A 17,193-nucleotide genomic window follows, 5' to 3' on the forward strand; every position below is an offset into this window, starting at 1 on the left:
CAGCCCACGGCAGGGAGGTTGGAGTAGATGGATCTCTTGAGGGCCCTTCCAACCTAAGCCATCCTAGGTCCCATTTTAAGAAAGAATTCTCAAATGCTGCACACTGAAACTTCTCTCTCATTTTCTGCAAATTCAATTCACTGAACATTGGTAGCAACACTTTGCAGTGCATTTCATGAGCTAGCAACACACCGGAGTACAGCTGCAGAGCTCTCAGCTTCAACTGCATGATTTGGCTTCAATGGGCATATTTCATTAGGACTCTTCCTATTCACCTCTATTTAAACAGCCATATTTCTGTCATCTTGATTTTTTTCCCCCTATTTATGTAATAGAAGGAACTTTCCCAGAAAGACTTTTACAGCTTACCAGCTATGTACTTATTGGGGTTATTCCGGAAGCGGGCATCGACTAAAATAAGTGCACCCCAGTCATTCCTGTGTCTTATACACCTGTAAGTGAGCAGCAAAAACACTGTAGATATTATGATATGGTAAAAAACTGTGGGGATCAGACAACAGGGATTGCAGTGAGCTAGCTAGAACGTGCAAAAAACTACAAGTTATGTTTTCCCAGTGTTTTGCACCAAAAAAAAAAAAAAGTTATTTATTTTTTCCTTTGGTTCTCGAATTTACCCGAAAACAGGTAAAGAAAACCCACACAAATATTCAGCTGCTAATCAAACTGTGAGTCTATGAAACCATGTCACTTGTTTTCCACTCTTAACTAGGTAGTGTAAATGATGAAAGGAGAATATGCAAAAATGTAAAAGAAAAGAAATCTGAAGGGGAGAAATAAGGCAGCACTTCAAGCAGTAATAGAATCATAGAATCAGTCAGGGTTGGGAGGCACCACAAGGATCATCTAGTTCCAACCAGCAATAACTGACAGGCTAAGAGTTGGGTCTGATCACCCTGGAGAAAAGAAGCCTTCAGGGAGATTTTAGAGCAGCTTTCTAGGATTTGAAGGGGGCTACAAGAGATGTGGAGAGGTTTTTTGATAATGGCATGGAGCGACAGGATGGGGGGTAATGGCTTCAGACTGGAAGAAGCTGCATTTAGATAAGACATGAGGGTGACATGAGATGTGAGGATGGTGAAGCACTGGAATAGGTTGCCAGGAGAAATTGTGGAGGCTCTGAGCCTGGCAGTGTTCAAAGCCAAATTGGATGGGGCCTTGAGCAACCTGGTCTGGTATGAGGTGCCCCTGCCCATGGCAGGGGCATTGGAACTAGATGATCTTTAAGGTCCTTCCAACCCAAACCTATGATTCTATAATACAACTGCAAGGAGTTGTTTAACTCTTCACTTTTTTGTTTCTAACCCAAGTTTTTCCTATTCTTTTAGTAATGAAATGAATAATGCTGCAGGGCAAAGCTGTGTGCAATACTGCTGAGTTCCTAATTTGGTTGTTAGAGGTTTACAGGGATCATCCAATAATCACTTCACATGTGTTGATATTATTTTAACATTATTTGGTTTTTCTGTACTGCCTGCCAAAAAAAAAAAAAAAAGCAGTATTAAAGAACAGTGATAACATAAATGAAATATGGACAAGAAGCTGTCAGCAGTTTAGGATTATTATCTCCATTGTATAAGAAGACAACTCTGGAGAAGATGTTTAAAATGTACATAAACCCACAAAAGTGTATCACAGTCAGAGCTTAAAATGACAGTGAGAAGGCTGGATCTCCCAAGAATTCTTACTTTATGTTTGAAGTCCCTCCACAATAAGAAAAACTATCAAAACATCTTTAAGAAAAGGATTTCTTGCAATTTTTCTTTTTTTTTTTCACTGCTTTAATAAACATTCTTTTAGCTCACAGGATCACAGGATGTTAGGGGTTGGAAGGGACCTGCAACCTCATTGTTTAAAGGAATGATGCCCACTGCAGGCATACCCCACACTTTTAGAAGCAGCACTGCAAGGAATTTAAAGCACAATTGTCACCTGGCCACACACACACCATCTGCTATATTCCCAAAGGCTGCTACTTCACTTCATGGACTTGTGTTACTTCATATAATGTAACAGCCCTGAATGAAGAGAAAAGTGCCAGACTGAAGACTGTCAAGCCTTTACTCACTTCCAGCCCTGCAGGCATCTTTGCAACATGAAGCTTGCCTCTCTGCTACAGAACTTGGTAGCAGCTTAGTACCTCCTCTGGTTTTATAAAAATAGTCATCACATGCTGTCATCCTTCACCAAATCTTCACTTGGCAAGACCTGAGTCTCATGGTAATACCCACAATTTCTGCATTTATGTCAGAATTGAAGTCTATTTTCTCCATCTGAGTTTAGACTGGCATGGTTTCATTCAAGTGATAAACTACACAAGCAATTTGCACTAAAACCAGATTTAAGTTAAGACTTGTTTCACAGGGACAAAGCTTCAAATTCATTTTTCTAGAGGCATTCCACAATCAATTAGATTTTTCTTAAGAAATTTTAGCCAATGCTCTTACTCTTCAAAGAGGAATCTAAGAAATCAGACCTGTAACAACAAGAATCTATAATGAGATTTTACTGATGCAGGCTTTTTTTCTCTCTGTGTCCCTGCCCATTGCAGGGGGGTTGGAACTAGATGATCATTAAGGTCTTTTCTAACCCAAACTAGTCAATGATTCTATGATTTATGTCATCAAGTTTGTATTAGGTCTAATTCAAATAACAAAAGCTTCCCAGTTGATGTTTCTCTTCTCTATAGACAGAGGGACAGACACAGATGTATGCCAGACGAATGGCATCTGTGATGGACACAGATAACTGACAGCCAGATCTATCTACATATATGATAATTTTTTCTGGATAAGGATGAATTAATTCTATCCTGTTAATAAAATTGGGGGGGGATTTTTTTCATCTGAGAAGTAAGCTGTAGCACTGCTTTGAGACCTGGAAAGAGATCAGTGAGCGTGATAATTGAATTGACCTTTTGCAAAGGTCTGAGAAAATCCCCTGCTATTTCTCCCTTTCAAAAATACTTGTAGGCTAAACATCAAACAACTGTTCTGAGCCCACCAAGAGTGTGAACAATTAGTACATTGGAAAAGACCTAAGAATTTTCCTTTTGTTTGTAAGCTCAGGAACTATTTGTCTCTGCAAATGCTTTCCTGTCTGTATATCCAGACTACACGCAATAAAACCTGCAAGCAAACTGAAGTGGATGCTGAATGTAAAACAAAACCACTGAATTATAACAATGTTGAAATTCACAACAGACTGAAAACCAGACAGTGAAGAACAGCTGAAGATTTGATTTCTGCAATATGAGTGTTTTGGCCTGATTTATCTCCAGAGAGGAATTAATCCTTACAGACATCACCCAAAATGTTCCACAAATGTATATTTGGGCAGTAATGTTCAGTTTATCTCACCTTCCCAGGGCTTGGTTTAGAGCCCTATAAGCTTGAATTTCATACCACTGACTCCCTGGTAAAAGGCCTCTTGCAATTTTGTGCTGGTCATTGTACTTCCTCTTTAATTCAACCTAAAAAAAAAAAAATCAGAGAATATGGTTTTCAATGATGACATTGAAAAGAAAATATTCTTAAAGGGGAAACCAAGCAAACATTGATTAAATAAGTGAGTATGTAAAGTGTGCTTCAGTGTTTCAGCTTTGCATTTTGCATACTAACCAATCATGGCTTTTATACTTCTAAAGTTATTCTTAATGTGATCCATTCCAATAACTTATTTAGAATAGCTCAACAACCACACACTTATCCAAATCTCTGTGTGGACATGAGAAGGATAAGCTGTTCAAACAGACAAAAAACCCAGATACAAGCAAACGGACTAACGAGACCACAGTTTTATTTCCTCATCTGGAAGCAAATGACACAATGGAGATGTTTATCCTATATCACAAGTGCTGACTCCTCATCTTTAGCTGGGACCAGACCACACTTTTCTCCAGTGAGGGTTAAGCAAATATAATCCCTTCCTCTACAGAAGCTAAGGAAGTTCTTTAGAGATGGATCACCCTTGCCAAAGCACTAGCAGCCAGCAACACCAACTCTAATTCCTAGCTTGGCACCACCTTCTGTGGTTTGGAAACAAACTTTTCACTGGCTAAATGTGAAGCAAGGCAGCAGCTAAGGTTTGCAGGCCCAGGGGCTGGCACAGGGCAGAAAAGAGCACATTCTTCTGTTAACAAGGCTCTCTCCCAGCTGCTTCAAAAGCAGATCTGGTATCAACTGCAAAAGAAATCCCCTGCCCCCCTCTCTAATCATATGAATAGCTACACATACAATGCTTGACCTGAATCTGAACAGCACTTTGTATTTGGACATTACACACATATCTTAAATTGTGGGCACACAACATATCTCAAAAGGATTTATTATTATTTGGAGGACGGACTGAGTTTTATTTTCTGCAAATAAACAAACATAAAACTACACCAGAAAGGGTCTTTCTGTTGGTCTTTTGTACAGTATTAACCTTTCTAAACTGACAAGTGAAAGGACACGCTTCAGGAGAGAAAACAGCAGACTTCTAACCTCTTCTGACAGGTAACTTTCAAGTTGCATTTGGATAAGAAATTTTATTTTATGTACTTATGCCCTTTAAACTGTCTGTCAAATTTACAAATTCAATCTTTACAGCCAGAAAGTAAATTCAGTTTGATTTCACAGATTTAATATTTGTTCCAGTCACTCAGGATTTATTGACTGGCATGTGAGGTCTCCTTTGTAATTGTCCAGACAGAAAACTCTTCTGAATATTTGATGAACGTTAAATCCACTCCTTAAAAGAATTTAAGCACATCTGTGCATTTCTATGCATGGAAACACTAACTGGAGAAACAGAAGGGTGCTCCTCACCATTTAAAAGGAGCTGTGATGGTGGAAAATGTTATTGAGGTCGTTAAAACATAACCAATGACAACATGCTCCTGTACATCCTTTGCATTTGTCCTCTAGTCTTGGTAAGCTTTCTAACGATTTCGTCTTTTGCAGAATTTCTGTTATCAGTAAGATTTTGGCCAATTGCAACAGATGTGGCTTTATCACAGGTTCTTACTTTGCTAGCAGACTGTTCAAATAGCATTAGAATCAGCACTCATGTGTCATACACTGATAAAAATTACAACACAATCAATCATGTGCCTAAAACCACCGAAGAAACAGAAGAATGCAAACCAGTCAGATCATTTGCACTGAGAGGAAATAGCCTGAAATTGTGCCAGGGGAGGTTTAAAATTGGGTATTAGGAAAAATTTCTTTCTTGAAAGAGTGGTCAGGCATTGGAACAGGCTGCCCAGGGAGGTGGTGGAGCCACCATCCCTGGAGGTGTTCAAGAAACGGGTGGCCATGGCACTTTGGGTCATGGCGGTGTTGGGTTGATGGTTGGACTCAATGATCTTAAAGGTATTTTCCAACCCAAACAATTCTGTGATTCTGAGTGATTCTGTATTGCGTTACCTTGTGAATAAAACACATCACTTCCGGATTCTTCTAACACGTTAGCATTATGCAAGTGCCTGCTGCTTGTATCGCACACAAACAGTAACATTTCATGACTCAAATGATATAAAAATCCACATTCTCCTGGTCTAAGTGTGTCATGTATCTTGAAAACCTATCTTTTTGCTCAACTATAAAAGGGTTAACAGAAAACAAACATTCTGTTTTCTCACTTAAATGATCATGCCTCAGCAAGAGATGACAACTTACATTGCTGAGAGTTTAGTTTGCATTAGAAGTCTGCAAAAGGTAAAAGGCCAGGGCATGTCATTTTAATGCAATCAGAATCTATTTCATTGTATAACTCTTACATTATCAAGCATCAAATCAACGCCCAATTCAAAATGACATGTTACATATGTGAAAAAGCCAGTCTCTCCTGCTAGCAAATATCCTAAATGTGCAGTAAACCACAGGCTAGAAGGGATTAGTTAAAATGTCAAAAGACAGCCTTTTACTTTTACCTGTTCATCCTTAAAAATATACTCCTAGCTATCAGGCATGCTTTACAGACAAATAGCTTCAGCAAGCAGCAGCAGAAGGCCTGTGGCAAGCTCTGCCATCTTGTAGCTGTCAGAGAGATTAGTCTTTGATCTATCTGGGAGGTCATGGTCACATTCACATTAGCTGGAGTCTAACAACATTATACCTGCTAACCGCTCGTTCTTTTAATGCTTAATTAGTTCGACATCTTTCACTCTGGAATATTAACTGAGAAATATCAACAGTCAAAAAAAATGCCATGAACAAATTCTGCTTTTTATGTCTTGGAAAAATATTCCCAGGCAGTTCCTGTCTAACCCAAAAGAATCGAAGTGTATTTTGCAACCAGAATTAGCAACACAAGTTTGTCTTTGATGAAAATGACATTAACCAACACTAATTATATCAGATTTTAAGTGTTTGATAAACCCCCCAAATCTTACCTGTGGTAAAATTGCTTCAAATGAAGGAACCCAGACTTACTCAAAATTCAAGTGATACATTAAGTACATAAATTGGATTTATATTGTGAGTATCATGGATGACACAAAGCTCAAAAACCAGAGTTTGGTTTTGAATCAGAAAATACCCTGCAAAATTCACATGCAGGAGCTATATTTACAACAGGTCAGGCTGAAGCAGATTTAATCCAAATTAACAAAAGCATGGCTATATTTAACAGACAGGATACAAAGAACAATCAGTCATGAGCTAATTGTTTCAAAAGAAAAATCAATAGTTGGACAATAAAATTAATGCACAGTTTTCTCCTTTAAATTGAGTTCCTCCTGTAAATATAAAGTTCTGTAAAAAGCCTCTCCTTGTTTTGCAGTCGTAATTGCCACTGAGATAAGAAAATTTGAAACCATTTCAGTATATTTTAGGTATCTGCAGCTAAATGCCTGCACAGCATCCTTTATGCTGCTTTACCTGTGAGGAAGTTTTCAGGAGAAAGCATGAAAACTGTAAAGAATAAAACTCCCATGCCACACTTAATTACTCCCTTTAATTTTACTTAAGGAAAAAACAAGCCAGCAGAGACTCATCCAAATCATTTAATCTCAGCCAAAAAAACCCCCAAGATCTTAGACCTAAAGCACAAAGTGTTGTAGGACCAGAGAATGAGCATTTGGGGCATCTACGATTTATTAGCTAGAAACTCATTTATCAGGGCCAATATCAGAATATGAAAGTTGAATGGGCTAAGCTACAGTATATTTAAAAAAAAATATTTAGTGCAATTTAAATCAAAATAAGTTGTGTTGGGTTTAGAAGTGGCGAAGTGTTGAGATTTTTCTAGATGCATGACTTGAGTTAACCAAATATGGTGCTATAACTTTGCTTTCTAAAACCAACCAAGCCAAACCCCAAGCCAGGCCTGTTCTTTGACAGGATATCACTTCACAAACATCTTCAGTTGGCTCCTATTCTCTCTGGTAGATTAAAAATGACCTCTAGTTTGTAACCTCTGAGATTATAAACCAGATTACCCAGAAACTGATGAATACAAAGGTACTATGGTGAGCAGATAAACAGAGCACACTCAGCTAGACCTGCATTTCTCTTTACATCAGCACTTAGCAGTGTTGTGACAGCCCAGGTTAGAGACAACTCCTACAAGGAAAAAAGGCAAATAAACTCGGAACTGTGTCAACACACGCACATGTGTGAGGCAGGTACATCTACATACACATGTAAGTTCACTCCTCAGCACTCTCCTCCAACTATTCTCCATGGAAATAGAAGTCAGAAAATGGACAGAAATGTTTTCTGGCATTCCACTGACTTGTTTCTCTGGTTTTATGAGAGGAAAAATAGTAAAGAAAACAAAGACTGTTGCCCATATCATCCAAAACACTTTAAAACACACATTCATGTTTAATATCTACTAATTCCCCACCTCCTAAAAACAAATAAGCAAAAAGTACCAGGTGGTCATACCCTGCTTCCATCCCCCCAAAAGACATAAAAATGGGTTTTAAGCAAATCTACCATCCTAAAAAATCTCCTGTGTCCGGTTAGAGTCTCTCTTCCACCTGAAACAGCAATAATTAGAATTCTTTAAGAACATACTTGCCATCTACTTTCCTCCTGATGATTGCCAAGTAATCATAAAAGTAAGTGCAGGAAAATAAGAGACATGAAATCCCATTTCTTTTCTTTTACATCTGAAAATCCTTAAATGGAAGTAGCATTAAATAGTGCAGCATTTAACTTTTCCCCCCCTCACTTCAAAAGCAGTAACGACGTCTGTGAGGTTTAAGACTAAATAATGCACGTGCAAAGACCTGGGTGAGTCACAGAATATGCTTCAAACATCCTCATTCCTCAGCAGACCTCCTAAAAGCTGCATCTAAACACAATGCCTCAATTAACTGGCCCACAGGAAGAAGATGTTATGGCAGGACATTATCTTTAAACCCCTCAGGCATTTCAAATGCTGTCCTAATAAATACAAACCAACATGAAATAAGCAAATGCTTATTACCTCTAATTTATTAGAGCTGCCTTCCAACACTTGAAGGGATCTGACAGGAAGGCTGGAGAGGGACTTTTTATAAGGGTGTCTAGAGACAGGACAAGGGAGAATGGTTTGAAGCTGAGGAAGAATACACTTAGACTAGATCTTAAGAAGAAACACTTCAGTATGAGGACAGTGAGATGCTGGAATAGATTACCCAGACACCAAGAGGCACCAGAGTTGCCCAGAGAGGCTGAACCCCTCCTTGGGGGTGTTCAAGGCCAGACCCCATGAGGCCCCTTGAGCAAGAAAGTTTAGCTGAGAGGCTTCCCTGCCCATGGCAGGGAGGTTGGAGTAGACGATCTCTAAGGTCCCTTCCAACCTAAGCCATTCTGGGGCAGTAAAGTAATGCCACCACTTTATGCAAAGCTGTACTTCTCTCATTTTGAATTCACAAGGTATTTTATGACTAAATATTCTCACTCCTAATCCCAGTGTTAGGGAGAGGGGAAGTTTATGTAACATTGTTACCGCTGAACACTTTCAGCATTGTCAACTACACCATGTGGCATCTCCCAGATCTGGAAGCTTTACGGTTTGACAAATCTTGTAGCACATTCACCCCAGGCCCATCTACTCATCTCAGCCTTGTAAGCTTTGAGGGACTGTGAACAAGCGACTTGATTAAAATCTAATGCAACCAAAACTCTTCTCTGAAGAGAAAATTCAATCCATTTCCAGTGAAGCAGAAGTGAAAAAAATCAAACAGCTTCCCTTGAGGTACAAGGCTGCTGTGTGCGCTCCGTGCTACTGCGTCTAAGGTGAAGTGGTAAGTGTCAGTCATCCTTACAAATCCCCAAGGTGATAGCTTCACTTTTAAAGCTTTCAACATACTTTGACAGTGAAGTAAAAACTTAAAGGTCAACATTACTTGCTAAGGACAGGATAAACACAAGAAAATCACTTTGAATTTTTTTTTTAAATGGATCAAAACAAGTAAACTATCAATGTAAAGGAAAAGTTTTGATTTGTTGTATGATTTATCCAAAGGCTTAACTTCCAGATATAATCAGGGATGATTTCTGTGATCTGTGCCAACATACTGACATCAGCCTTGCACCAGCAGAAGAGAAATGCCAGCCACTGGTCTTACATGTGAAGCTGAACTGAAATGTTACCTTTCTCAGCTACAGTAACACTGTGTTCCACAGGATTTTCCCACAAATTAAGCCCTTGTCAATGTTGTTTTTTTTTTTTCCTTAATTAGTACAGTTTCTGTTGGATGGCTTGGAATTTTTACAACCACTCCTATTTCTGGAAAAATGGGAAGTAAAAAGCTTTTAAGTTATGTTACTGCTTCACATCAATGTAAGAAATTGTCAGACCACCAGACATTGTCTGCACTGCTTGGGTTTTTTATCACACAGGTAGCTGCACCTCCTGACACTTTCCTTTTGGGAGAAGGGAAAAAAAAATGTGATGGAGATCTGCAGCATCCAGCCAGTCACCTTGTTACGATATGATCCTGCACACTGCATTACCCCTCAGTAAGCAGTTTCACAGCAGACTGCAGTAAGTTAGAGTACTGCTGCAAGACAAGAACAATGCTGGCTTGGTAATCCCAAAATTTAGAAGCACATTGTCACCATAATTGCTATTTAACATCCAGAGGCTTGCTGCACAACATTGTACAAGGCAGTGCTGCAAGTGTATTTCTTATTTACATCCTTAAGTTGTTTCAAAAAGCTACTTTGCAATTGAAATACAAAATAAACTTAGGTATGAAGTGGAGCATGGAAGAAAGACAAGTGTGTGTGTGGGTAGATATACAAACACACTGCACTTTTACCCTGGTCAGTATTTGCCTCCCAGAGAACATTCCATAAATAACACACCACGATGTTCAGTTTTCCTGTAAAAGTTCCACAAATGTTTTTCTGCTCCCCACTTTATATTTGGAATTGTTATTGTTGGTTTTTTTTTTCACAATAATAAATGAAGAAGAAAACTAAAGCAGTTGGGGTTTAGACAGCCACTGACAGAGACAATCAAAACAAACAAATTAATCACTTCTTACAAACAGTGAAACCACACAGACAATGCCAGCACCCAGGGTGTTCTCAAGGCTTTCACAATGAATGTCAGACTTGGCTGGAAAGTTGTGGCAAAGTTGCTCAGAAACATTCAGCCTGCACAAAACAGTAAGTACCAGAACAGTCAGTAGTCAGTCCTCTACCTCTAAAAGAAATTCTGAACTTCACAGGGAATTTGCAACATCTACTAAAGATAAACACAACAATGATCTCCCCATAAAACCTCATTTTTCTGTACAAGCGGGCCCATAGTTTCAAATAGGATTTTGAGTAAGTGAAAATATTTTGTAAGTGATGCAAAGCTACAACAAAATTCATACAGTGCCTGCTATGTTTCTAAATTTACGTTAAGCATCCAACAGTAATTTCCTTGGAAATGTTTCTTTTCCTAGAATATAGTAAGCAAGAAATGAATGATTTCAGCAACACTTAGCCTGCACAAGATGCTTTCTTCTTTCAGTGGAGAAAAAACATGTAGACTTAAAAACTGTCACAAGGACTAAAAATTAACTTAAATATTTTGAAGAATGTCATTATTCTGAAATAAAATGTTGGAAGAAGCAGCTCATGGATATTGGGGTATTTCTTTTTCTGTTACCTAGGAAGGTTGGACCAGATGATCCTTGAGGTCCCTTCCCACCTGGCATTCTATGATTAAAATAGCTCAGTTTGTTGAGCTCTCAAGACAGGAGAGAGAAAATTCAGCCAGATAGATGCAAACTCTTTTCATCGTTAAGTTCCACACAGCCCAGAAAATCGTAATTGAAATGATGTCTTCAGTCGTGTTTCACAAATTCTGTTGCTAGAAACAATAAAGAAAGTATCTGCCATGGTAGCTCACATTCACCCTGCAGCAGGTATGGGAGATCCTTCTCATTAATGGCCAACTCAGCTACAGCTCCCCAGCAGTGCCACTGCACAGAAAGCCTTCCCTTATCAAGTTTATTTTCCTTGCACTTCTACTGACGTGAAAAGAGTTTCACTGCATTTCCCTCTGTATTCTGGTCAAGCTCTCTTTGCCGTTCCCATGATTAAGTACACTCTACTGTACCACGATCAAAAGCATCTGGAAAGGTGGAAGTGAAGAAATGCTCTCTGGGAAAGTTAGCTTAATGCTTGCACTTCAGAGTTGCCTATTATCAACATTTCATAGCGAGTTTCTTTATTTCAGATCCCCAAGGTAAGAACAGTAAATTATGACTTGAACTAAACAAGTCACACTTGGCTTCAAAATCAGATTTTCCTACCTCCAGTTTTAGGTCCCAGAGGTGGGCAGAGGAAATCCTGGTCACAGCCAAAGAAGTCATTTTTGGCTCTGGAATAAATTTTCCTGCTTTATTCGAGCCAAACCCTACCATTGAGAGTACCACAGCTTTAAGCAATACTTTAACTTTGCTTTTATATATTTTGCTTTAGCAATCTGACTCTTCAGCAATACGAAACTGTTTTCAATAACACAGAATTTGGGGGGTTGGCCTCTTTTTCTTAAATCTGTATTGTTTATTACCAAGTACACTTCTGAGTCTTAGTTGTTTCGTTCTCCCTGACACTGACAGAGTGTTTTAGACACTTCTCTTTGTGAAAATGAGTGAAGGTAGGATACTATGTGCCTAAAATAGTTGAAGCTAAACTAAATGATAGTCCTCAAAGACTCCACAGAAAACAATGTGACTTATAAAGGCAAGCAGTTACTTGAGGAGACCAAATGATAGCCATGTAATGCCAGAAGTTGTGGAATATATTTAGCACAAACATATGGAGAAAATAAAATGGGATATTATACATCACACTTGACAGTGAGTTTCTTGTCTGGGTAAAGACTGATGGCTGGATCCAAAAGGCTACAATTCAAAATGTATGAGAGAAGTTAATTAATAGTATGTTAGCATCAGATAACATGGATTTGGGATTACACATCTTGTTCTGTCACATTATTTATGTTCTCTAATATTACAGTTCACTGGTATTAGCATCAAGTTACAAATCATAAAACATATTTAGAAAGCAGGTTGATCACAGACAAGTAATATTAGTGGAGATGAGCCAACATCAAACTGCCAGCATAAAATATTGGTCTCCAAAGATATGATTCTGCAAACCCTTATGATTGTGCACAGTCCTAGGAGCATTAAAGGGATTACTCACACGAGCAAAAGCTACGTGCAGGAGTAAGGGGTTATGGAATTGTGCCTTATGAGGACTTAAATTAAACCAAAAAGCAGACATGGAAGTGTATTTTCATGTAGAAGTGGAGCACTTTAGTGATTTCAACCAATCCCAGAAGCATATCATTCATAGATATTCCCAGGGACTTGTTAATCATTTGCATTTCCTGTTTTTTAAGGGTCACCATTACTAATCATCTTAGCAGGCCCTTCATCCAGTCTATCTACCAAGCACCTATTGCTAGGTAAAGAAGGCAGATGTCCCTCTATCTGTCTAGGTCTAACCTGACTTGTGTCACTGTGCTTGGAATTTTATTCTATCAGCTCCAAACTCAAAATCCTCCCAAAACTTCAAAGCTGGAAGTTTGAAAATTTCCAGCTTTTAATCATTTTTCTGGTTAGTCTATAAAATCTAAAGAAACATTAACCCACTGTAACATAACAGCAAATATTAGAGCCATCCTGTAGACTTCAACTGTTTTCTTTGGGAACTTAATGTATCCCAAAAATCCTACAAGAAAAAATAAATTGTACAGTGTCCTCTAAAGCTGAAAAATCTGGAGTCTTCCAACCCCAGGAGAAAATTACCAGGAGACAAAAAGAATTCAAACAGGAAAAAGAGAAATAACAACCCAACATTTAATGAGAAGAAACATTTAAAATAAAATCAGCCATGCTAAAAGTCACTCAGTTGATTCTTGAAAGGGAGAAGTTTTATCTTCTTAATATGATGACAACTTCTCAATATGATGACATTTAAAAACAATCCTGAATAGGGAAGGATATTGGAATGTTGCAAACATTCTTCCTGATAATTGTATCACAGACAAAATCTGTTGTTTAATGCAAGAAGTATTTGATCACCAACTTTCACCTTAAAACCCAACTCTTTTTCCATCTCAGTTCCAAAGGATTGAAGTCTGAGCATGGTTTATAGCATCCCTTCCAATTGCTACCAATTTCATGCACCTTTTTTTTCCCCCTTATTGACAAATGAATATTCCTTCAATTCTAGAAAGATTTACTCACTGGAGATCACTCCAAAGCACTTAAAAGAATATTATAGTAAAGTGTCTAATGTTCAGGTCAGGTCTATTGGCCTAAAGGGACTGAATTAATGTATAACAATTTGTATTTATTAATACCCCCAGACAATAGAAAACCAATGGGATTTTTAATGAAGTTAACAACACGTTTTAAATATATAATTTACTTTTTTGGACCCTTTTATAATACATTTGGTCCATTCCATTCTGAGAAGCAATACCATTGGATCAGCTCTCCCAGAAAGACACAAAATGAACAGTTTCAGGTGAAAATTGGTGTCATGGTCCCATTTTGCCTCCCCTTCCCTCTTAAGTTTTTAATTTTACACACCAATCTTCACTATAAACAGCCAGTTTTCCTTAAAAATTGAATTCCAATTCCTTTCCTGAGCTTATGTGCCACTGAAAAAAATGCTTAATCTTCCAAATCTCTTTTGTAGCTATGCTTACATTTCTACAAAGCTACTAATTAATATTCCACAGGGAAGAGAGTGGCAAACCTCCACTTTATCCCTCTTTATGCAATTGAGCTCAACTGGTAAAGAAACATACATTAAACCAAAACTTTCGGAGGTCTCTGATAAACCCAAAGCCTTGGACAAAACAAAACAAGATTCAGTGTAAAGGAATTACTGCTAGCTGGCTGTTGTTTTGGGTCCAAGTTCTTGAGCAAAAGACACGTTTACCACAAACCCAGCTTCCTCCAGCTCTATTCTAGGAGCACTGCCATCCACCAAACAGCTCAAACCTGATGCTAAGAGACTGGTGCGTGCCCTTCTCTCATCTAGAATTGATCACTGCAGTGCTTTGTGCATTACCATAGCTAAATATATTCACTCAAACCTTTAGATGCTTGCAATTTGGCAGCTACTGTCCCTATCCCTACTTAAAAATTTAGAGGTTTTTCTTCAGTCTAATTAAAAAAAAAATAGTTGCACACAACAGTGATTTGTTGGAATTTAGCTATCAGTAATGGGATGTTCTGCTTGTGATTGTGTTATATGCCATATCTGGTTGAACACAAGGTAAAATCAAATACACTATGTTTTAATCCTAAGGAACATAATCCACTGTGAGCATAATTCACCTCTGACATATCCTCTTCAATTGAATTTTCTATCATTTAGAACACAAAATAACTATTTTTCTGGAAAGCATCTGGAGTAAATGCCCTACTACAGACCAAGTATTTCCAAAAGATCATTTCACAGCATATCCTTCTAAAATAAAGCATTTCTAACTCTAGGAAGAGTGCTAAGCATTCTTTGAATGTAAATGTTTCTATACTGAAATGCAGTGTATTATACTTTAGTAAGACAAAAATATCACGGCTGAATAAGTGCCTCAAGGAAGTTATGCAAACACTGAGAGAACCTTGCACTAGGCAGCCACCACTAATAGAACCTTACAAGTCCTAGTAGGATGTGGGTTTTTCCAGCAAGGCTGTAATTAGGCACAAGCTACAGACAACAAAGAAGTCTTTGGTTGTTCACTTAAGCTCAGAACACATCTCTAAACCCAAAGCTGAGTCTGTTTGGGCTTTCAAGTGTGAACCTATGATTTTCTTGTTTGATTTGGCATCGCTATTAACCAGAATCCAGCTGTTCCTGCTATTTATTTATTCTGGGATACTTCGCACAGCTTCATAGCTTCACAGAGCAGTCCCAAAAAGCTCTCAAAGGTACCCATAAGACAAAGCAGTGACAGTGACTATTATCACTGGAAGAAGTGTGCCAGCAACTGGGAGACTACGTAAGCGGCTTGCACAGACCACTGGAAAAATAAGTGGTCTTACAAACTAGACAGAAGTAAAGGTTCTTTTACAGTAAATGGAAAGAAAGCCTAGAAAAACACTTTTCCATATTCCCTGGCTTTCTTTTCCTGGCTTCACTATGAAGTGCCTATTTTAATGGAACATCATCTGTCAATAAGAAAGGCCTGTGGGAGTCAGAAGGAAGTGTTGATGTGGGTAACTGCACAGCAGTGCAAGCAACAGGATGCTACTTGGGCCACCTGCTGAAAAGCACAAATAGTCCCAAGCTTCTTTAATTGGAGGCACTTCAAAATACTATTTTTAGAAGGCATTTAGAAGTTTTTGCCTGAGGTTAAATCAAGCTTGAATTATCAAAGTAGTGATTTCCTCAGTATTCAGGAGGAGGTTCTGTTATGTCATTGTTTCATACCTGAAAATTACAAGTTAATAAAGCAGCACTAGCTTGGATAAGGTTTACAATTCCACTCCAAGTGGGAAGTGTCATACACAGTTCCATTGAAGAAGACAATGAGGATTGGAATGGTGGTAGAGTGCAATGAGCTAGTGTGTGAAATGTTCTTCATTATGTTATCACTTTACACTATAACCATCTTTATCTTTCAACCTGTTTTTTGAAATCACCTTTTGATCAGTCTGAAAGCCTTATTAATGTAGTATTGTCCTGGTGTTTATCCTAGACGCTCACAACCAAATGTCCCACAACAGCAAAAAGTCAGGAATTTACTTCATTTCTATACAGATGACATAGGTTTTGGTGTATGGAACAGGCAAGTGTATATGGAAAAAGGTTGCTTGGCAGAATCTGAAGTTAACAAACATTTTAACAGTGCAACAGGCTTTACTAGAAATGTCAGACAAACATTTAAATTACATCTAGCATGATATCCATGAACATCTGTCTCCTTGGAATGGCATCAATGAGTCCACAAGACCTGCTGTGCTGTTCCTTCTCTTACCTGTGTAGCAGTTAACTCCAAGAATTCAAAAGGGATTGAGGGGAGTCAAGACTAAACGCTGAGCAGAAAAATATTTAGTGCACATTTGGTGTTTTTTAAACATGACATAAACATCAAGCACAACTCTTTCAATTGATGTCCTACCTGGAGGTCTTTCACGTTTGGGAATGGAATCCCTATGGTTATAACTGCCCGGGCATTCTCATCACAGAAATCCAAGCCTTCACTAACTTTTCCTCTGCATACAGCTATAAGGAGTGCTCCATCTTGAACAAGCCAGAGATACACAAATCATTCCCAGCAGTAAACTGAGTATCAGAAGAAAGTTCCAGCAACATCTTTAAAACACTAAACATAGTACAGCAGAATAGACTGTGTAGCAGTCTGGAATGGGTATAGAAACATAGACTTTGCTAGAGGGATGAGCTTCACTTCACTTCAATCACTAATACTGTGATTCTAAATATCAACTAGCAAATTAACCTTGCACTATATGCACAGTGCACTCCAGCAGCACTGAAGGCAAATCATGTCCTAGGCTGCAATAAGAGGAGCGTGGCCAGAAGGGCAAGAGAGGGAATCGTGCCGTTTTAACTCTGCTTTGGTGAGACCCCACCTCAAATACTCCACCCAGTTCTGGTGTCCCCAGCATAAGATGGACACAGAGCAAGTCCAGAGGAGGGTCACAAAGATGATCCAAGAGCTGGAGTACCTCTGCTATGAGGATAGGTTGAGGGAGCTGGG

General features: G+C 38.5%; 1 protein-coding gene across 1 annotated transcript in view; it reads right to left on the bottom strand.

Moving 5' to 3' along the window:
- The window catches only part of BRIP1 (BRCA1 interacting helicase 1), a 105,262-nt gene that overhangs the window by 51,068 nt on the left and 37,001 nt on the right, over positions 1-17,193 (bottom strand). Inside the window, exons 15-17 of the mRNA XM_054394355.1 lie at positions 16,594-16,715; positions 3,378-3,490; positions 370-452 (exon numbers count right to left, since the gene is read on the bottom strand). Coding sequence (XP_054250330.1) covers positions 370-452; positions 3,378-3,490; positions 16,594-16,715 — 318 coding nt within the window. The remainder of the gene's footprint in view (positions 1-369; positions 453-3,377; positions 3,491-16,593; positions 16,716-17,193) is intronic.

The sequence above is a fragment of the Indicator indicator genome, chromosome 30 (genome assembly GCF_027791375.1).
Source record: "Indicator indicator isolate 239-I01 chromosome 30, UM_Iind_1.1, whole genome shotgun sequence".
NCBI classification, from domain to species: Eukaryota; Metazoa; Chordata; class Aves; order Piciformes; family Indicatoridae; genus Indicator; species Indicator indicator.